At 40.2% G+C, this 23,183-nt stretch overlaps 1 protein-coding gene across 3 annotated transcripts in view; it reads right to left on the bottom strand.

Moving 5' to 3' along the window:
* JARID2 (jumonji and AT-rich interaction domain containing 2) overlaps positions 1 to 23,183 on the bottom strand; it is a 213,606-nt gene that overhangs the window by 75,779 nt on the left and 114,644 nt on the right. For all 3 annotated transcript variants that reach the window (XM_018918494.3, XM_050971579.1, XM_050971578.1), the window contains one exon: positions 15,188 to 15,329. Coding sequence is in view for 2 of the 3 variants with exons in the window: in XM_050971579.1 (XP_050827536.1) it covers positions 15,188 to 15,329 (142 nt within the window). In the remaining variant the exon portion in view is untranslated. The remainder of the gene's footprint in view (positions 1 to 15,187; positions 15,330 to 23,183) is intronic.

The raw sequence follows: 23,183 nt of genomic DNA, 5'->3' as shown, positions 1-23,183 counted from the left end.
TGAATTCTACTACAGAACAAAGTGGTACTCTCCCCTCCACTGACTTGAATGCTTCTAGACAAAAAAATATGAATAAGAACTATGGCATCTCAATTTATAGAATCTCAGAAACAACTGGGGTGGGAACAGATGAAGGACAGACAGGGGAACCTACCAATCTACAAATATTGTACAAGTAGCAGTATAAATAGGAAAACTTAACTAATCAGTCTGATACTACAGCAGGGTTACAGCAGCTACATAGGCTGAACCCAAGTTTCCTCATGCTAAGAGCAAACTGATGCAGAAGCTGTGGTACTTAAGTGAATTTGCTTATGAAGCAGAGGATGTTCACAACCTGCAGGAATGTATCATTTCTGTGTCAGGTGGTGGGCTGCAGCAGAGAGAAGGAATTTTTCAGGAGAAGCAGTGAAGAGTCTAGAGCATGCGAAATGCTATCCCAGAGCAGTACTGATGCATTGTAACTGTTAACAATAGGGACTTCAAAAGGCTAAAGTAATCAGCTGTCCAAAAGAAATACCTATGGCTTTTTACACCTTCTTCATGAAAAGAGCAGAAAATTCCCTTATTCTTATTTATATTATTTATTATATTTATATTATTTATATTTCCAATCGTATAAGAAATATAAATCTGCAAGAAAAAAATAAAGCCTGAGGGGGGAAATCAAATAAATCAAACCCCTTCAAAACCTTAAAGTCTCACACTGTGAATTCCAGCAATTTTGCCTAACACATGGCACTGAGGGGCTCTGGGATGCCACCACTCATGGGCTGGTTGCTGCAGATGTCAGTAAGCAGTTTGTTTTCATCAATAACACAAGATGCCTGCAGCATCACCAGTTTTACTATGTTCATTGTTTATTAGAAAACACAACTGTCTTATTTTTTATTAGCTGGCATTTCTCAAGGTTCCCTGCCTTTATTTTTCTCTCCCTAGTATAAATGAGCATGCTTGCCAACAATACCAGTAATACAGTCTAAGGAGAAAATGAAGCTCCCACTGTGGGATGTTCATTGTGCAAGGCTAGAAAATTTAAAGTAGTGATAATTGCATTAAGTTACATTTCACATATCAGTAAGTAATGCTGAATTCTATCCTTAAAACACCCAACTTGACAGTGCAACCCTCCTAACAGAGGGGTGATCCCCCGGCAGACATGGCAAAGCACCGTGCTGCATTATATAACAACATTTTCCAGAGGAATGAGCAGAACACTTTCTGTGATGCACAGGGAGCATACAAGCTGTCACTGTGCACTCAGCAGCCTCTTCTGTGGGGACTGTGCAGCTGAACCAAGTTGCCTGTAGGTGCATTAAAAGAAAGAATAAATGACATTCAAGTAACATCTATGTTTTGAAATGCAGGTAGTGCCCAGCATCACTGCATTGCCTATTTAAAATCCACAGCAACTCAAGGCAACACCCATCCACAGGTAAAGGACCCTCACACATGCAGCTCAGATATCACCTCTGCCTTCCTATCAAGCTGGTAGAGCATTGCTCTGCACTGTAACACCCTCTTTCTGAACCAACTAAGCACCATGATACGTGCTGGCATTCATAAGGAGGGAGGGGAGGGCAAAAAGAAGAGAAACACAGAACTCCATCTAATCTCATATCTCATCCCGCTTAAGAACTTTCAAGGCTTGTCAGCTGATGAGGTGTGCTGCTGGCATTGAGTATTACCAGTGCTCAGACCTTCTTGCTCTGTGTTTCATCCACCCCAGTAACAGAGCAAAAAAATCTTCATAAATCCTCCCTGTTATATTCAATCTGTAAAATAACCACTGTGACACAATCCTTTGGAGCTTTTCATTTTTATATTCATCAAAATAATTAAGGAACTGAGACTGACATTAGAGGTTTTTTTCCTGGGATTTTCCATGTCCTTGTTAAAAGGTTCCATGGCTGACATGACTCAGAAATTTAGAGCTCATTATACAGAACCACTGAAATTAGTATTCCGTTCATGGGCTTAATAGGTATTTAAGCAATGTAAGAGACAGGTTTTGTTTTGTTCTTTTCTAATTGATAGAATAAACTGTATTCAAATGCTCAGAAAGTCTCACTTGTCTGCGAAGCAGAGGGAGATGAATGAGCCAAGCACAAACAGTCCTAGGGCCCTTTGTTGCCTATAAGTGGGTTTCCTCCTCCATCTCCAAGCTCTTCGTAATTAAAGATAGCAGCTCACCTAATGCTCAGAAAACGCCATAAACATTTGTTTTCATTAAGGCTCATACTGGGAAACCACGTTGAATAAAACCTAGCAGAAAAACACTTCAGTAGAAAAGGTTGGGATGGTCCAGAGAAACAGCCGAGTAAAGAGCAAACAAGGAAAAAACAAAGCAGAAAAGTCACCAACTAATTCATGTATCCTGAACTGACTAATGATCAGTAAAGAAGTACAGAGAGAGGAACACAAACACAAAATGGATTTCTGTTTTAAGGACTTAAGGGTTCTGTGCTTGTGATACAAAAACCAGCAAACTGTCAGAAAATGGTACCTCAGAAGAGCAAAATATTTTCCACACTATGTTGAAAAAAAAAAAAAAAAATGAACCTGAGTGAGAAAAGCAAAGAGGGATTCTGCTACCCTTATTAGTAACTCGGGTGGGAGGGGCTGGGGTGTCCAGGAAGGCAAAAGAAGACTTTCTTTTTCCTCTATTTTATTTGGAATCATGAATAACCCTGCCCTACATCTTCAGCACCTCCCTTCTTGATCTACTTCACTGAAGCATCTTGCTAGAATGCTGTTCATAATTTTGTCCTCCCCTCTCTTCCCCAAGAAAGGTAACTAATTCAACAGGATATTCTATCTGAAATGAGAAAAAAAATATTCCTGAATGTGTGCGTCCTCAAGCCTCAACTTCAAGAAATTTTTGTCAGTCTGCTTTTTAAGCTGGGAATGTCAAGTTGTAAAAGACATGTTCCCTGAGCAGTGACTTCAGAAGTCTTGAGGAAAAAGAACACCCGGAGGAAAGGATAGGTCAGAACAAGCACATAGTATCAGGGTCTGGAAATCTGCCCAGATACTGAAATACTGTTGCCTGTCCTCATGTCAAACACTACTTCAGACTAAAGGGCCTTTAAAAATCACTATATGAAGATATGGTATGTGAAGATTACATACACACTTCCTTTTTGAAGAGAGAGTAACAAGAAGCTGTGACAAATTCCCTTTCAACTTGCCCTTTTCATGTTAAAAATTAGAAATAATGATGTGACAGAACTGCATTTCTAACATCAGAGCTCTGTCTCAGGAAAAGAAACTTCATCTCCCAGAGCTGAGAAGAAACAAGAAACAGCAACAGATCCAGACCCTGCCTTTCTCACCCATCCCATCCCAGAAACTTCCTCCCTCTGTATCAAGAAGACCAAGTACTTTGGTAGTGACCTCTGAGTGTTTTGTTCAAACTGGGAAATTAGCATACAGCTGCATCCCCAGGCTGGCAGAGGGCTTTGAATGGTACATAAAAACCTGACAGAAGAGCAAATCAATCTGAAGCCTTGAACTGCAGACAGCAGGTAATACCATGGAATCACACACACACACCAAACAGCAAAAGCCTTCAAGTTTCCTGAAACTAAGCAGTTTCAAAGAAAAAGGTTGGGAACCAGTGCTCAAGAAGATGCAATTAAGAAGCTGAAAATAATGACCATAATTGGGAGTAAAGTTCCATATTGAGAAGTTTCTATGACTTGAAATAAGAGGAACACAGTATGGCTTAGGATACAATGGGGGGGTTTTGTTATAAAATATTGAGATAATTTCAGTGAATTACCCCGTAACACTGGAAGAAAGTGTAAAGGAGAGGTTATTCCATTTTTTACTATGAATGGAATATTCTCTTTGTAGTCCCACTGAATTAGTAACCCTGCACAGCTGCAGCTTCGGGGCAAACGATGCAACACAGGCCCTCCAACGCAGACTCTGTGCAAAAGGCTTCAAACGAGCAGTCCTGTGGGCGAAGAGGATGCCTTCCTCTGCCACTGAAATACCCAAGCACCCAACAAGTGTGAAACCCAGGCTGGCAGCCATCCAATCAATGAACAATTTCTCAGACTTCACACTGACCACCTTGAGCAGAAGCAGCAAGATGACACCAGCCAGGTAAGAGCCTGGGGAAATACACGGCAGAGAGTACATAGCATCACTTCCTGATGGCTCCTTCTGTGGTGTAAAACTGCAGCAAGCTTACACAGAGTATGATAATTGAAAAGGAAAATAAACAAGATTCTCTGAAGGGCTACTCCAAGTGCAGTCAAAACCACAGGCATTTAATTTATAGCTTTCTTCAGCCTGCAGATATCTTAGGAAAATGTCCAATCCACTGAAATCAATAATAAATAAGCACTTTCAGTGGATGCAGGAATTAACTCTTGTTATTTAAAAATGGATTTGAATGCAGTTGTGCTGATAAAGCACTCTCAAAATCCTCCTTTGGGGAGAGGATTTATTTTTTTTGTTTATGAATATCTATGTTAATTTAAGATCAGAAAAAGGAAGAGCAATAAATAAAGCCCAAAATAGACACATATTCAAAACAGATAAAATAATATAATTTACTTATACTTTGCCCTTGAAAACAATGAGCAACTATTACTCCAGTCTTTAACTGCTCAAAACTCTGCCAATTATACTTAAAGATGAAAGAGACATAGAGCCATTAAGTACAGTGCAAGGCCACACAAGAACCTGAAAACAAGGGTACCTGGTACCTAGGGTACATAGAGATACTGTGGGTTGTACTCTCCAAAGAAGAACAATTTGAATTTATGTTTTGGGAGGGTCCTGCAACCAAAAGCTTCAAGGAAAAACCAAACTTTTTTGGGGGTTTTTTTTCTGAATTACTTCAATTGATTTGTCTGATAAGAAGAGTGCGACCTTTACTCAAATGCTATTTCCCCTCTTTTTCCATTTCTCATCTGATTCACCTTTAAAGTTTATTTTGTAGTCCACCTGGAAACTGGAAGCAACTAAATACTCTTAATCTGAGATGGCATATAGCACGTTTCAAAAGTGAATTTAACAGCAGGATTTCTATGTAACAGAAATGAAATAAAATGAATAAAAAGCAAACCTATATTGCATGATAACGTTTGCCTAGATATTACTTAATACTTTAATTTTCAGGTAATGAGAGGATTTCACAGGCCTAGGGATATAAAAGTGAGAGTCTCAAAAATTGTGCCACACCTAGTTTGTCTTCTTGCTCTGTTATAAATTAACCAGGTAGGATGAACTAACTTTCAAGGAAAATCAATAGTGGTCAATTTTTCTAGTGTAAGACAAACATAAGAACTCCATCCACACCAAGACACTTCAATTAGAGGGCCAGGCTGATTTCAGGCTTCTGACCTAAGAATCAGGAAAGCTGAATGATTTCTCAATCTTTGTTAGAAAACCTCATAATTTTCAATGTGCAGGTGTAAAGAAGATGTCACTAAAAATAGAAGTAATCAAGAAAGTCCCAGCTGCTTACTTTAACAGCGAACTAGACGTATGCAAAAGAAAAACATGAGACTCCCTTCTAAAAAAAGAGCTGATTAAAATTTTAGAGTAATTTATTTTAAAATGCACATTTTGCTTGACAACTTGCAGAACAAATTGTCAGCAGGCCAGGAATAATCTAAAGCATAATAAAAGAGCACAGGACACAAAAAGTAAAGGGTTTCAGAGTCTCCTTCTTGCCTCACAAGGAATAGGAAAGGCCAAAGGAAACAACGCTGCTTGCTTGCTTAGAATAAAACTGAGACCAACGTTATCCTGGAGGGCTGAGTTGATCAGAGTAACCAGCCACCCCCCAGAGGGACTGATGTTTCTCCTGTCCATCTTTTTCCCCAAAGCAACCTCTGCTGTGCTCCCTGTGGTGCTCAAGGGAATCTGTCCAATACCAGCTCCACTGACCCTGCAAAAAACCACCTACTTTTGCTTTGGCCAGGTGACAAATCATGCCAGACCCAGCACAAACAGGGTCAAGGGAAGGACATGCCTCCTTTTTATGTATCACTTGTGGGCTTTCAGGCTGCAATTTCAACCCAACACTGTCAGTGGGAGGCAAAGAGATTTGCATTATCTGACCAAGAGCCCAAGGTAGGTTATTTATGCAGCTGGTAAAACAGAGGGTCTTCTCAGTAGGCTCCTGATTGTGCAAAGCCACAGGTGACAGGGCATAGCAGTCAGGAGGCCCAAGGAAAACAGTAACATCATAATCATCACCTTGGGGAAGATGTCTCCAAAGAAAGCAGGGATAAGCCACTGAAGATGCAGCTACCATAAGAAACACATCCATCAAAAGAGCAGTGCAGCTACACTGGCTTTCCAGGTGGGATGTCTGCTCAGACAGGCAGTTGTGGTAGAACTTCTTGGCTGGAGAGCCCATTTCAAATCTAATCATTCAGCAAAGCAGTGATATCAAACCACAGACACCAAGTGAAACAATGCCTCCCCAAAAGAAGGGGTTTAGAAATACAGCAGCACACATGCAAAGGAAAATATCTGTGAAATGAATGAAGAATAGCTGACTTCCCAAACATCCGTGTTTCTCTGTTAAGCTGGAATATATAAAGCTGTGTATAAAGAGCTATCAAATTATGATGAGGTGCAAAGAAAAGTCTCTCTAACTTAAAAGGCTAACGATGTGTTGTCTCAAGTTTTCATTTCTTCACCTGAGAAATTTTTCCTTGCACTAGAATATGTTTATATTAAATTCCAAAAGCTGCCATTTAAAATAAATGAATTCTAAAAGCTGTCCTTGACACTCAGCATACATACACACAAATGTTACCAGTTAATTCATTTTACAGAATTATGACTTCAATGAACAGCTCTTTAACTGTGAAGAAAGATCAAATCAGATAATAGCTCCAGAAGTGACCCTTTTAACTAAGGACCTCCTCACTTCCTACTCATATACCAAATTTTTCATCCATATAAACAAATACCAACAGAATTTCATGAAAATGAAAGCATTACAGGCAAAATAAATGTTGCAACATAAGAGATATCAGAAAGAAAGTCTGTACAAAGTCTACTTTATTGAAAAGATAAATAACAGCTGCAGGATCTCCTAGCAAAGGAGAAGGGCAAGGGAGGAGAAAAGGAAGAATGGACAGATATCTCCATAGTAACTACAACTATGAAACTCTGGGGAGAACTCGTCTGAAAGCTGAAAGAAGGATGCTACCAGAGGAAACAGACTGTAATATAACTGGAAAAAAAATAAGAAACTTCCAAATAATTTTCCACATGGTCAAAGGTCCCTTAAGCTTTAGTTTATTTAATCAGAGCCAAGAACAAATACCAAGAGAGAAGGACAAAGAAAAAAAGCATAAAATCAAAACATAATCCTGACATGACCATTACTGTACAAATTACTAACAATAAACATACTGCTAAAAAAACTAAATATACAAATGTTCAGGCTAAGAAGGAAAAAACAATTAGTTTCCCTCAGGAAATTCTGTGCTACTGGATGCAACAATGGAGGATAAGAAAGGAAAAGCACCATACCAGCATAAGCTAGGGGGCATGTGTAAAACTCCTGTGCTTTTTCTATCCAATACAAGAGACCTGAGAAGATTCTAAAGGAGGTATTTACCATATGGAGATTTATACTTCTCCAATTCAGTGCAGACTTAAAAAACTCCTGCAGTCCCAATCTGAGATGCTGATTACAGAGACTGGCCTATTTCTGAGCAGTATTCATACAGCTCCAAGCCTGTGTCATCCATCTGAGCCTCAAGGCCCATACCCTTACCTGGAATCTTGATCTGACCCATAAAAAACATTAATACTCACACTGCTGTCAGTTTTGGTGAATCAGCAGTAGCCCACATTTATGCTGCCATTTGCAAGGAACATGTTAAGAATATACTCCTATCACTTCTATATTGTCCACATCAGCCACATATATTCCTGCTCTGGAAAAAATAGTGAACAGGATTTTCTATAGTTCAGTGTATGCCAAACCAGCATATAGTATGAATATAGTCTTATATAATATAAATGCTTATTAAGAAAGCTAACCAAACCAACAAACCCAAAAAACCAAAATAAAACAACAACAAAACAAAACAGTCCACCACCAATATTCTTAAAACTCAGCATATTATGACACACTTCCACTTAAAAATATTGGAATGATGCTCTACTTTTTACTAGCATTCCTTATCTTTGCACAAAACTTGGGACCACAACAGAATTAGCAAAGAGTTATATTAGCCCAAACATCAGGCTAGAGTTTTTTTAATGCAAATACACCAACAACAGTGTATTTGCATTAAGAAAATTTCTTTCCCATTAGCAAACAAATTTGTTTTTAAAAGTGTCTTTTTCAACTATTTGCTCCGTCATTTTAGAGCAACCTCTCCCTGGTATTAAAGCAATCAACATCTGGCCTGTCATACACAGGGGTGAGAGATGAATTAAGTGAATCATAGTTAGGGATGGGTTATCAGGCATCTGAAGGAGTGTTTGCCCTAGACAGAACAACAGAAACAACTCCACCTATCCCATCTGGTTTGGAAGCTTCCTTGATCCTTCAGTGAATGAGTCCAAACTCAAGGTCATTAAGACCTTTCCCTGCAACTCTGACTTCTGAAAAGAAGGTGGCAGGTGACAACAAGCAAGTTGGAATTGGACATGGCATAACATGTCTCAGGTTTCTATAAATCATATCTTCATAATTATTAAATCACTACTCAAACAAATTGTTTACATAGCTGCCTACCCACAAAGTTCAAATCTTCCCAGATTATTGTACCTTGTTATATCTTTGCATGTTGGCTAGAAGAATTCATGTCACAACTACTGTTTGTTCCTTATGAAAATACTGAAAGAACATTAATCACCCCATTTCTTCCTTTTCAAGCTGTATACAATGATCTTCTTGACTTGCATTATAAAGCAGGTAATCTGTCTTTTTACTATTCCTCTGCAAACCCACTCCAATGGACTATTATTGCTTTGTTTATAAGGCTTGTTATTTAAATATAAATGTGCAGCACTGAAAATATATTCCAATCATATCAGCATTCCCAGAAGGGGGGCGGGGGTGTTAAAAAATTATTACACATAAATCCCATTGCCATTTTGGGTTTATTGTGGATTAATGCATTTCTTCATACGCAAACAACTAGTGCAGATTTGCAGTGCCTACTGAAATTAGAAAAAAATAACAGAAGCACCTGGTTGGTAAGAGGGCTTACACTGTGTTATAGCAGGCAACAGCTGAACACAAATACATTATATAGTGCTCCAATTAGTGAAAAGACTATTCACTAAAAAGGTCCTGCAAAAACACTTTGATATTATGAGCAGCCTCCTGCTTTCACACCCAAGTCATAATACACTGCTCTCTCCATCACCTACAATACCAAGCAGAAATCCCTCACAAACTTACAAATGTGGGAACAGGATTGACCTTGTTTTACATCTTGCATGAAAGGTGCTAAGTCTAGTGCTAAAGAGACTGCTCATTATTAACTATAAAAACAATTTGACAAAAAGAAAAAGAAAAAAAAGAGGGAAACCCTCCCCCCCCCATGCCTAAGTCCCCTCAACCTTCTGACAGCTCTACTGCAAGAAAGTCCTTTGCAAATCAAGTTGAAAAGGATGTATCACTAAAAGAAACCACTTAAATTAGCAGCTTGCCTAATGTGCAAAAGCTTGCCTACCCTAGACTGGCTTTTTTTTTATGCTGAGGGTGCAAAACAGCTCTGCCAGCCTAGCAGCTGTGCAGCCACCAGCCAAGGGAGACCAGCATGCTTGTCTCCCCCTCCTTGGACACATACTCCCATCACCTTTTCATTTGACAAACCTTAACCCTCCTGTAGCTCCACAATGAAGCTGTTCAGGGAGTTAAACTGGCATCTAAAAACAAAATTTTAAAAAATGAGAAAGGAGGAGGCAGAAGGGAGGCAGCACAAGGCAAAGAGCAGGAGCACATCCCATGGGCTGGCCTTGCTGCAGCGCACAATCACACTTCTGACTGTCACATGCTTGAGACCGTTAGCAGAAAGCTGCTGTATTAATTAAAGGCCTCAGAAGGTTCCTAATAAGCAATTTCTGGCCAATCTAGCTGTGACAGCTTAAAATGCTACTGCTCCCCAGTGGGTTGTTCCTTTCTCCTGCAGCCAACAGCCTTCTCAGCAAAAGACCTGGACAAAGCATCTTCTCCCAGGAGCTCTGCACACCCTTGGCCCAGGGGGCAATGTCCATCCACTCTGTTGAGGAAATTTCCCTAACCCTATTTTTTTCCTAAACTAAGCCAGTATCTTTTCCCCCTTAACACAGAGAATATCTAACATTAAATTGTTAAAAATCCCTTCATTGAAGTTTAACAGTAACCAAAATAAGTCAACCTCTTGCTGCCTCGCAGAGCCCGCTACTAACACAACTTCACAATCAAAGATAAATGCATCTGTGCATTTGGCAATTGCCTGTGTGAGTTTCTGGGAAGGGGGCCATGTAAATGAGTAGCCACCTGATAAGTAACAGGAAGCAAGCAATAGCCTCTTACCACCAAAGATCAACATACTGTCACATCAAGTCTGCTCTGCATGTCCCTTCCTCAAAATCTGAAATTAATAAACCAAAACCACTACACTGGGTATGATGGGCAACTCATTGCTAGAAAGCCTACAGCTGTCTCTGCACACTATTAACAATTGCCAGTGGTTGTACTCTTTAGAGTTGCCCATAAAAATGTACGAGCATCCAGCACAGAGACCAAACACCTTTGGCCAGTTACTTATCAATTTTCTCAACTGAGAATCATTGCTAGAAACTGGAGATTCACAATGAAAAAATGCAGCAATGTGAAGCTACACTTCTCCTTCAGCAACAACCTTCTATTCATAGGTTCTGAAAAATGTGTGATCTTCACATGGTGAAAACCACACGATCTGGTAGTTTATCAAGCCCATATACCAACAGTTTTGTTCATCTCTCCCCAAAGCACTAAACAGACCAGCAACTAGACAGCAACCCATTGCACAACAGATTCAGTGCAACATGTAAATGCTTGGCTTTTGCCACATGTCAGAATAAAATGCTGGCACTTTTCACCTTTACTGGCTGAAAGTAATATTTACTTAGGATTACCCTGCTGCTTCCCTTCAGACCTGAACAGTAGTAATACACACAGCTCAGATCAAAGCAAGTGTTTTCCACCCTTTTGAGAGTAAACTCAAACAAATATAAGTATTTTGAAGTATAGAGCTTGCCACTACTGCCACTACCAATCCTTCCCAAACTCCACTTACTCTGTAAGAAGGGATTACAGTTTTTGGATTTATCTGGAGGCTGTGAAGGGGCAAAGCTGTACATGTACTCCTTTTCCTCTTTATCACCACCACCAGCTGAAATCTGCAGCACCACAAATACTGTTACAGTAGAAAATTATACATGTTAAAAAAGAAAGAGATGGGAATTTTTGCATCAGATTGAAGCCTGATTGTGTAAGAAGCTTCCTTCAGTCCCCAGAGACCAAAGGTATTAATTACTGACTACACACTGACTAGTTGGAACCATTTGAAGCCTAACAGTGTCAGGCCACTACATTCAAAAACCCTGCTCCATCAAAGTATCAAAGTAAGTTTCCAAACAAAATCTGCAGTATTAAATTAAACCTGCACACTTTCACCATAATAGCCATCTCCTTCCTTCCACCACAGTACTCTTTATGGCTCTTCAGACAAGCTATGTTTCTAGAAAAAGGATTGAAACTGGAAAATAAATAGATTGATAAACCTTAAGGTGTGCTTGGCTGGGGGTTCTACTGCAGTGTTATTCTGTGTGGCATTTCTATGTGAAAAAAGGAATACTTCTCAGTGATGATTTCCTGGTCCACAGCCAGGCTGGTAGGGATTTGCCTACCTCACAGATGCTTGCCAGCACTTACCTATCTACAGCTAAGTCCAGTAACTCATTGGGAGCATCCACAACCTAGTTTTTGACCCAAGGAAAATCTACAACAGGGATGACTGGCACAGTGAGACCACAAGACAATGTTCACTGCCAGGAAATTCACCCTCTACCCAGTTTGCTACAAGAATTTACACTTGCTGTTTATCCAGGCTCTTGTGCAAATTATCTCTGCAACTGGAGGAGTTGGGATCAACTCTAAATGCAATCTAAAACCCTATATATGCTGCACACATGCATGAATCCCTATTCCCTTTCTGTAAGATGACCTGCTCTTCTCAGGGGGAGGAAATCCTGCCAGGTTAGTCCCTGAACTGATGGACAGAGGCCAGAAGACTGCTAGACATAGCAACTCAGAAAAGGCAGGAAGAAGAAACTGGGAAAAGATTGCCTCCACAGTACCAGCCTGCCATTTCACTGAAGAACTGAAAGGTCAAACCAGAGTCTTAAACTACTACAGAAACTGGAGCCCTTTACAACAGATTCCTGTATTTACTATGCTTATTTGCTTAGCACTCTGTTTCCATCATGAGTGTGAAATACAGGTGACTTATTCCTCTAGAAGACAGGTTCAAGACTCTGAAAAACCACTCCTGCCATGCACCAAAAAAAAAACCCCAAAAAACCAAAAACAAAACAAAACAAAAAAAAACCCGCAAAAAAACAAAAAAAAAACCAAAAAAAAAAAAAAAAAACAAAAAAAAAAAAAAAAAAACAAAACAAAAAAAAAAAAAAAAAAAAAAAAAAAACCCCTAAACCTCACACACACAAAAGAAAAAAAAAAGACAACCACCAAAAAAGCACAAACCAACCGAACAAAACCCCACAAGCTATAAAGAAATAAGTAGTAACTTACATATAATGGTTGGTTCAGAGTACATTGCTAAAGCTACAGTCTTTAAACATGCATTTTATCACAACAGTGTCCCTAGTTATACACACAGCTGAACAGACAGCTGAAAAGTTTGATTTTGAGAAACCCTGGGGGAAGACAAGGAGGACATAACTTGTCAAAACTTGGTAAGCTGAGGCAGTCAACCCACAGATTCCATTTCAGTCCCGTTTACCCCTGCAAAATTTTCCTGCATGTCCTTTGTTTATCCAATATTCCTGACACAACTCTTTCTAGGATTGCAAAATAACCTGGATTGAAGAAACATTGCATATTCAGCTAAACAAAACAAAAAACCTAAAAGGAAATAAGAAGACAACATAAAACCACTCAACATGCTCCACCTACAGCTTAAGAGAAGGAGCCCAGAAAAGGTCTGCCTGCAAAGAGGAAGCTCAGGGAGGAAGAAAAAATAGGTCTAAGTCTGTGTTAGGTGTAAATAGAAATAAAACAAGAACAAACTCCTTCACAGCAACAGAAGTAACAACTGTAATATTATTTCAACAGTTCATGATGCCTGAAGAAGTAGTGAAACAATGCCTTGCCTTCCATGAAAGCCAGGAAAAGTTCATCTTGGGTCTGTGCTGGGGCTGGGTTTTTTTGTTCATTTTATCTGAAAAGTACCAAAGGCACCGAGTTCCCTATTTTTATGCCTGAACCACCTAGCTGCCTCTTGAGGGTCTGAATTCACTCAGCCCAAACCTACCCAAGACTCTTTGAAAAACATTTCACCCAGAGTACTCAAGTGCAGTTTCTGGAGACTGGTAATGTAGAAACCCTACTCATTTCTGAAGCTGGACTGTGCAGGCCACCAGGACCAGGTACAGCGTAAGGGACAAGCCCTCCTGCCCCTTGCCAGCCCCAAAAGAGGAAGAGGATGTCTCCCTGTTGCACCAGCAGCTGCTCCTACAACCACACTCTGAACAAGAGATTAAAGTCTCATGCAGGTTGAAATGCAGAAAAATGTCAAAAAGCCTCTTGCTTTTCTTGCTATGATTTTTAATCCCAACCATCTTCTTGAAGCTACTCATGGTGTGACCCTGAAAGCCATAATGCCAGCTCGCTGAAGAATGAGGGGCCAAACTAAGTATACAGGGAAGCAGAAATTCTCTAAGACAATGTGCAAACAATACGCTGGTCATGAAATAATGACCATGGTCTCTCAGGATCACACTATCAGTAGATGTCACCTAAACAGCTCAGCAGAAATAATTCTCAATCCTCTGTTGTACCTCACAAAGCCCAAAATCAGAACACAAATATCTCTGCCCTGACCAGCAGCAAGGTGCAATAAGCCTTGCAAAATTTCTACCAGTATGAAAAGAACATAAATTTTATATTTATATATAAATTAATATTCTGATACACCTGATGAGATAAGTGAGCATAATTAGTTAGAGTCTGAGATCGTTCCAGAAAAGATTGTGTGAACCAGGGATGGAAAACACTGAAACAGGAACAGGAGGGCGTCTTCCTCCTCACCCCATCAGACTTCTCAGTGGAATTAGAAGGTCATACAGAAAACAGGGATACTTCTTTTGTTTGAAAGATAAGTGTTGGTGTTATTGTTGTTGTTACTATTATGATTACTATATAATTAATTTTGGTTTGGAACTAGGATGTGAGAAGTGCAGAGGAAAAAAGGTTGAGGAAGCATTTTTCTCTCTTTTAAGTGGCATTTTCTACACAGCCTGTTCTCGCTCTAACTTCAGAGAGGACAACTCCCAGCTGCCTGCATTCTCAGCATATTTTCTGTAATTGATTAGCTTGAGGTCTATGATTTTAACCCACATTTTGCACATTCAGTGACTTCTAGGAAACAGAAGGCAGCTTGCTGCAGCAGTATCTCAAAGCAGTTCTTTGCAACCAATAGCCACTGTACTACATTACTATGCAGTTCCTCTTCTCAGAAGTATCTGTTTTGTCCTTTTTTATCTTTTTAACTTTACATGGTTTAATTCACTGAAAATTAAAAATAACAACAGTAACAGTAACAATTCAACAATTTCAAGGAAAGTACTTTAGTGGTACTTTCCTTGAAATTGCACACACATACATGATGACATGGACTAAGTGGCAAAAGCCATGAGAGGAAAAAGTCTTAAGGCATTTAAATTATTATTCATCCACTCTAAAATAACAACTGCTTTTCCATGCTTTCCAAAACAGCAACAAGAACCATCTCTACCAATGGGTGAAGCAAAGTTTGCCATATCTTTGCTGTTCACAGAAGGAATCCATGCTGTAAAGTCCATTATGGTAGGGCAGTAGGTGCAACCATACCCTTCTGATAACATAAAGAACAATCTAAGTCAAAAGGGACAAAGAAGAAATGCTCTGCTGTAATCATAATTCACTACTGACCTTTTCCTTGAGGGCCCTTCTTCAAAATCTGAAGAACTAACATCGTTGCTTGTTGAGGACACTTGCGATGCGTCGTCCTTCTCATTCTCCAGCTGTTCTGATCCTGGTCCTAATCCTTTAGATTGGCCATTAGTGAGAAGTCCTGCAAACACGACAAAGGAGTAAACAATATTCAAAACCTTCATTGATTTTATAAAAATTCTCATGTGACACTTACAATAGACAGCTGATGCCCAAAGCAACTGTCTTGCAAAGAGATCGTCTAATAACACTGATTTTGCATAAAGGTACTTCAATAAAAATTTGCTAGCCTACCTGTTTCTGATCTGGTTAACTCTAACAGCCCAATCTACAATACCTATAATAGGAGCATTTGCAATAGTGTTTATAATCCTGTCACATTCAGAAAAGGGTCACAGCTTAGTCAAGTTTATCCTTGTTTTACAGAATTCCTATGACTAGCATAGATGAGAGTATTTTGCATTTATCTATGGATTGACATAAAATTAAGCTACCATTTGGTTTAATTTGACATCATCTTGCTCTTCATTCTGGTGCTTTCAACTACTGCAATCTATGATCCTTTGAATAAAATCCTAAATCCCAAAGAAGTGAACATCCCATGTCTATTTTCTGGATTTGATTCTTCTGGCCAAGTGTCACTCATCTACAGAAACTCCAGACTGCGAGAAAAAGTACACAGGGCAGCAAAGGTACACAGGCCACAGCTGCCCTCCCTTTTGTGCCTTTTCCCTCCTGGAGCAATAATACAGCAAGCAGAGTCACACAGATGATGTGTATTCTATGCCACCAAGTAACTACAATATAATATGACTCCTACAAACAACAGCAGACAGACAGTGAAACCACTCATACTTAAGGAACAATTAAAATAGCAACATACTCTTCAGCAGGCTCTGGGATGAGAGGAACCAAACAATTTTATTAGCTCACTATTTACTCAATGTCACAAGAGCTTATTACCAAAGGAGATGCAATTTTATTGAGAATGCTTTCTCATCTCTCTACCCAAATAGTTTCAGATATGGCATAACAAAGCTTTGTTTCACAGCTGTGTTTCCTCGGTGAAATGCTGATAGGACTTTTCCTCCCATAACCATTTCAGTCTCTCTATAATTGCACATTAGAAAAGAAAATGTGGTGGGGAAGGTGGGGGGGAAGGGGGGGGCTGTGCTGCCCCTTTCAAGATGAGCCAGGCCAGAGTACTAAACTGAAAACACTTACTAAGAACAGTTCAAGAATTTCCACCAGCACTATATCAGTGCCACACCATTTCAGAACCCAGTTTTCAGGAAAATCACCATCCAGCACCACCAGCACACTTACTCATTGCATAACCAAGCATTCAACCAAGCTCACCTCAAAAGAGACAATGAAGCATAACCAGAGCAAGAGCAAAGACACCTCCCCCAGTGAGCTGCTGTCTCTAAGTCCTGGAAGCTTGGCCACAGCTGAAGCCAAATGTTCCTTTCCCACAAGTCCATTTATTCACTGCTTGCCTGGGCACTATGACTGACAGTGGACTCTGAACCTCCCCAGTTCCAATCTAATCACTCTGATTGCCCATTTTTAAATCCTAATGCAAAGCCTGCATTGTATCTCTCTCTTCTTTTCCCAAACAAAGTTTGCTCATATTAATTCTGAACTACACCAGGTTTCTCTTGACTTGGCCTATGTGGTGGCCACATGCTGCAGATTTTGCATGCGTTGTTTTAAAAACTGCACCTACAAATCAAAAACATGTTCTGGTTTTCTTCTGGGGAAGAGTCAGTGAACTGGTAGCTCAATTTTTTTTCCTAATACACAAAGCACAAGTTTAAACTACACACCAATTTTTGCATTAAATTGTCTCTTCTAGCCAGCATTAGACTATCAGGGAGAAGTAAAATGACCCAATTTACATTTTCTCTCCCCTTTTGTTGAATTCCTTTTGATATTTCCTTTTCATTAAAGGGATCTCAAACTGTGACCCACCAAATAAAACAAATTTCAGTATCAGCACATGATACTACAAAAGGGTTTGTAGTGTAAAAACACAATATGACATGGGGTGATAGCATCCCCTTCAAAGCATTCCCAAGGAAATGAAGGCAAACTTTGAAAAAACACAGAACAGATTATATTTCTATGCTGAACTCACCCCCTCTAAAAGTCCTAGTGCCTAAGTTTATTCTTATAAAAGTTTCAACTTTTGCTTTGCATTTTTCCATGAAACCACTGCTGATAAAATTTACAATTTTTGAACTCCAGAGAAGTCTAAATCAAGCATATCATTTGAGGCCTGACACTCAGTAACTTAACTCTTATGGCAGAATTTGATTAAGTTTTCCAAAAGTAATATTTGTTCTGGAGACTTGCCATATGTAAACCCAGGAACCTGAAGTATAGAGTCAAGAAAATCACCTTTCAGGCTGTCAACTTGCATGCACTTGGAAGGCAATTTTTATTCATCCCTTCACCTTGCCAAACCATCAGCTCACTTGGGAGACAAGCATGATTTGTGTTCCTCAAGGAAAAAAGTATCGGTTTGCCAAGCATTATTCATCATAAGCAGCACCATTCCAGGACGCAGTAATATTGCCGATAACTGATGTTAGCTATCGTCCGCTGGAACCAACTAAAACAAGTGCCCTAAAAGAGAGGCATAAAACTACAAATGAGAGATCCTGATAAATACTGGGAATGGGTGTCATGTTCTACAGGTTTTTCAGGGGCAGCATAATTGCAAAATCCACTCTGAAGTGATGAAAAGCACAACCCAAAGCCTCCTTTCAAGCACTGGAGAGAAAGTACATGCTGAAGCAGGCTGTTATAAAGTTTATTGCCACTCAATCATTTTTATATCAAATGCATTCAGCTTGCCCCCAGATACCTTTTCCTTCAAATGCCATTCCTGTTATCTCTAACAGCAATAAGCCATGTTCTTTACTGCTGTGCATCAGTTAGGGGCTATGAAAGGTCTGGAGGCCCCAGGACAGGATAAGGACCTCACAGCTTTGCCAAGTGATACTCAGGCACTCCTACCACCCTTAATGAGTTGGTGTCAGTGCAGTGGACAGGACATACAGGTCTGCCTGGTGCATGTAAGGAGCATTAACCCATGTGGGTTTGACTCTCCAAGGCCAACCAACCACACTACAGGAAGCAGCAGGCATTCATATTTCTTAAAAGCTGAGTACTACAGTTGTGTATGTATATAAAGAGAGAAAAGCAGCTGAGTGAGAAAACACTCTTTTGCATAGTCCAGAAAGCTGAACCACTCCAAGGAGTGGCTACTTAAGAGCACTCGGCAACAGTCAAGGAATCAGCAAGCCCTCAAGAGTCAAATCAAATCAAAGGGACAAATAGTTCCTCTACTGCTTTTCTATGGCTGTGCCTTTCAACCTCTAAACCACAATGCTGGCAAGCCCTGGCTCCTGTCAAAGCCCATGACATTCTCAGCTGCTGAAGAGCTGGCATAGGCTGCCTGTCCCTTTGCCCACTAGGCTCATCTCAGCCCCAGTTCTCACTGTCTTCTCCCCTGGCAGCTGGACTCATGACCAACCACCAGACCTGAATAACTAGGCAGAATAAATCAGGGTTGATAAAAATAAGACTATATTCCTGTAATAGAAAACGTTTGTTTTAAAAGTCAAATGAGATTTTAAAAAAAACCCCCTTATTAAAATTAAATTTGAAAGTACAGCAACTTGCATTATAAGTCAGTGTAGGATTTCATATATTAAAATGACTTACATGAAATAATAATTTATATATACAGAGAAGCGGTGCATATTTGCTGCCAAAGTTTTAAAAGAACTGAAACATTGAATGGTTCAAAGTCACTGAATAAACACTGCCTTAATTAAGTCAGTAATAATGAATTATTTAATTAGGTCACAATACAGGAACTCTCATATCAAATGACATCTATGATCCCTTAAATACACTGTTCTGGTTCTAACCAAGACTAGACGCCTTCAGAGAAAGGCCAATTACTAATTTCTAGTAATTACAAAGGGTAGCTTAAAACCAAACCATGGAGATTTTAACATCCTCTCTAAAATGTATCTTAATGTCACTTTTTCATCTACTCTGTTACAAGCCAGAGAACGCACAAAAGCCCTTTCTGCAAACTAGTCATTATTACAGAGACTTCTATCACCTCCTATTTATTTGTCTTCCACACTGAATGTTTTCCAATCTGTCTGTGGCTTCAAGTTTGTTTTTTCACATGCAGAAGGGCTCTGCCTGGAGAGCTGAGCCATACCCTCTAGGATGACCCACACAGAATACGGATATTATGGCTTTACAGCCTGCACACAGCGTGCTCCCTCCTGCTCCCACTGCAGCTCGCCATCCCCTCTGCTTCCCAGCTGTAGTTGTTAGCTGAGCAGAGGGCTTGCTAAGCCTACTCCAGCAACTGGAATGTCCCGCTCACCAAAAACAGTGTGTAAAGAATAGCTAAATCTGCTTAAATTAGCTTATTACATACAGGAGGCTTGTGCTGACTCAAGTGGATTGCTTCTCATAAGAGCCCAGCAAGTAAGACTTAACTATTCCGCACAGGCAGGGCTTCATTTACATTGGTACACATTTGCTGACCTCACTGTTTTTGGTGATACACACACACTTCTAGAAGCAGTCTACAATTCTTCTCAAGTCATGATCTAACTCATCTCTGGTCATCTGAAAAGACGACTGACACATGCAGAACAGATCTTGGGAGCACCTGAAGAAGTGATGCAAAATCCCAATACCTGGGAACACACCATACAATAAAAAATTATGTCAACTATAAATGCACAGATGAAAAACTGTTGGGGAAGAGAGAAGCAGAAAGCAGCAACATAAGAGAAGACAGCAAAAATGTAAGGGAAGGTTTGGAGTTAGCTGGTTTTAAAAATAGATGAGATTGCAATTACTGGTGTGTTCTTCATTATTAAAGTTACTGAATAATCAGGAAACCAAAGGAGAGCATCTGAGCAAATTTCAGCATCATGTGGTTAGTTAACTAAGTGGTTGGGTGAAGAGACTTTCACAATGTTTCCAAAACACTATTTCCACATCACTTACTCTAAATGCCAACAAGGCATCTCAGCATTAACATTTCCATGTTCTTACAATAGAGCAACACCTATTTTAGCTCACTGTTTCTCAGTCCTAAGGCAGCTTAGGGAAAAAAAATTACATTCAATTGTATTTCCAGTCAGCTCCCACAGTCAGAGGCAACCCACAAAGCCATTATGCTAGGAAAATCAGCAGTCAACACCCCACAAACACAAGCCAAAGATCTCAAAACCATTAAAAGACCTAAACAAAGACAATTTCAACATGACTGTATTCACAACTTTCTATATCGGGTAACATCAGAGGGTCCACAGTCCAGAGCAGCCATCCTGAATATCTCAGCAACATGTGAAATGTGTAACTCTGCTCCTGGGTGTTTCTTGACTATACAGGGACACTCTTCCCAGTGCTAACAGATTCTGGGTTGGTTTCCTCCTGACAACCCTTTCCCTGCATTCCTCCCCGATCCCTGCAAGCTGAACCGCTCTGGGCTGGTACAAAAGTCCAGTCTCCAGGGCAAGCAGCAAAACAAACACAAGTTACAGAGTAAGTAAAAAAGGGATTTACTCAGGACAGCATTCTCACCATGCTAGGTAGACAATGTTCATTATGAAAGCATGTAATAAATAGCTGGGATTGTATATACATAGCCATGGGGCTAAAGCTGTTTCCTTATGGAGTAACATGCCTGTCCAAACTTCAGCTGTGCAGTCTTGGGAGTTGTACAGGAAAGCTTTTTGTTATTTTCTTTTAAAATATTAGTGATTTTTTCTTTCTGCAACATCCCATTTAGGAGAGCTGGCACAAAAGTTACAAAGCAAAGGGTTTAACTGCAGTGTTGTAAAGTCTGAAGGTTAACCAACGCACATCACAAGCTGGAAGCTTAGCACCACCTGAACACAGACAAACTCTTGACCATAACCACATCATGGAAGACCATCAACATGAATTTTATGCCTAAAGAACTGGAAGGAGGGGGGGGGGGAGGGGAGAATTATCTCAATCTAAAAAAATTTCATCTCTTTAAATATTTACTCTGGCCACATGTTTCAGAGGTACAGAATGTTTCACACATATTCTATACACAAATCAAAATCAGCAGTAGACAGGTGTCTCACATCCACCTCTTGTTTTCCTTCAGTTTTTTCCTTTCCAGTCTTGTAGATATTGCCTAACCAGACTTTAGTATAGTCATTTACACCATTTCCCACACAATTCTCCTGGAGAAGCAGGCTGCTCAAGGCTTGGATGGTGCACTCTTTGCTAGGTTAAAAACTGTCTGGTTGGCTGGGCCCAGAGAGTGCTGGTGAATGGAGTTGGATGCAGTTGGCAGCTGGTCACCCGTGGTGCTCTCCAGGGCTCAGTCCTGTTTAACATCTTCATCAATGACCTGGGCAAGGAGATTGAGGACACCCTCAGTCACTTCACACATGACACCAACAGAAGCAGGAGCATTTATCTGCTGAGGGTAGAAAGGTTCTGCAGAGGGATCTGGAGAGGCAGGAAAGTTGCCCAGCAGAAAAAGAACCTGGGGGCACTGGTTGACACCTGGCTGAAGGAGAGCCAGTCTGTGCCCAGGTGGCCAAAAGGCCAACAAAAGCATCCTGGCCTGTATCAGCCAGGGTGATACCTGTGTGTGTATGGTGTGGCCAGCAGGAGCAGGGCAGTGATTGCCCCCTGTATTCAGCAGCACTTGTGAAGCCACACCTTGAGTGCTGTGCTCAGTTTTGTGTTCCTCACATCAACGAAGACATTAAGGGGCTGGGGCTTGTCCAGAGAAGGGGAACGGAGCTGGCGAAGGGTCTGGAGCACAAGTCTGTTGAGGAGTAGCTGGAGAGCTGGGGCTGTTGAACCTGGAGAAAATGGGGTTTGGGGGTGACCTTACTGTGTTCTACAACTGCCTGAAAGGAGGCCGTAGCCAGGTGGGGGTTGGTCTCTTCTCCCAGGCAACAAGCAATATGACAAAAGGAAACAGCCTCAAGTTGCGCCAGGGGATGTTTAGACAGACAACTGGAAAATTTCTTCATGGAAGAGGAACTCAAGCACTGGTTGAGCCCAGGGAAGTGGTTGAGGGAGCATCCCTGAAGGTATTTAAAAGATGTGTGTGTATATGTAACGCTCTGGAACATGGTTTAGGGGTGGATTTGGCTGTGCTGGGGTAACACTTCAATGTGATTATCTTAGAGGTCATTTCCAACCTAAACAATTTTGAACAACAGGGCGCTACAGTTTCTTATAAGCTATATCTTTATATACCAGTTTATTTGCATAGTATAATTAATTGTTTTCACCATTCCTCATAAGTAACAGCCAGCCAGTTGCAATGCAATACAAATCTACATTGCATTGTCTGTAATCCTAAATTTGACTTCTACCTAAACTACCCTTTACACACTAGACTGTGTGCTGAAACACTACCAAAGTCTTGGTAGACATGTTAAATAAATACATTAATCATTTGATGCTAAGTTTAAACACACTGGTATCTCTAAAACATCTGCAGTCTGCATTAATCAGCACACTGTACTGAGTTACTGTATTTAGCTGTTGTATAGCTATGCACAAAAGATAATTTAGTTTTATAGTGCAAATGCCATCTGTCACATTGTCACAGCATGACAAGGTATCACATTACATATTAAACAGACAACATGCTTCAAAAATAAGGCCTATTTTCATGCTCTGGTTATCTCAGAGACTAAAGAACGGGGTTTTCGTGATAGTGACATAATATAAAAACAAAAACCACATTTTTCTCTGGGATAAGAGATATGAATTCCCTGTCCACATTTTTTTAAGATAGTTGCAATAAGGTTATTTTCATCTAATTTGGTAATGCAAAACCACAACAATTTTCTGCCTGTAAATAAAAAAGCCACAGCACAAACCCATCATCGTTTATGCCACACGATGCTCTGGGTTGCCA

This window comes from Serinus canaria, chromosome 2 (genome assembly GCF_022539315.1).
Source record: "Serinus canaria isolate serCan28SL12 chromosome 2, serCan2020, whole genome shotgun sequence".
Classification (NCBI taxonomy): Eukaryota; Metazoa; Chordata; class Aves; order Passeriformes; family Fringillidae; genus Serinus; species Serinus canaria.
Note: the sequence above shows the minus strand (reverse complement) of the source record. Positions and strands in the feature narration are given on the sequence as shown.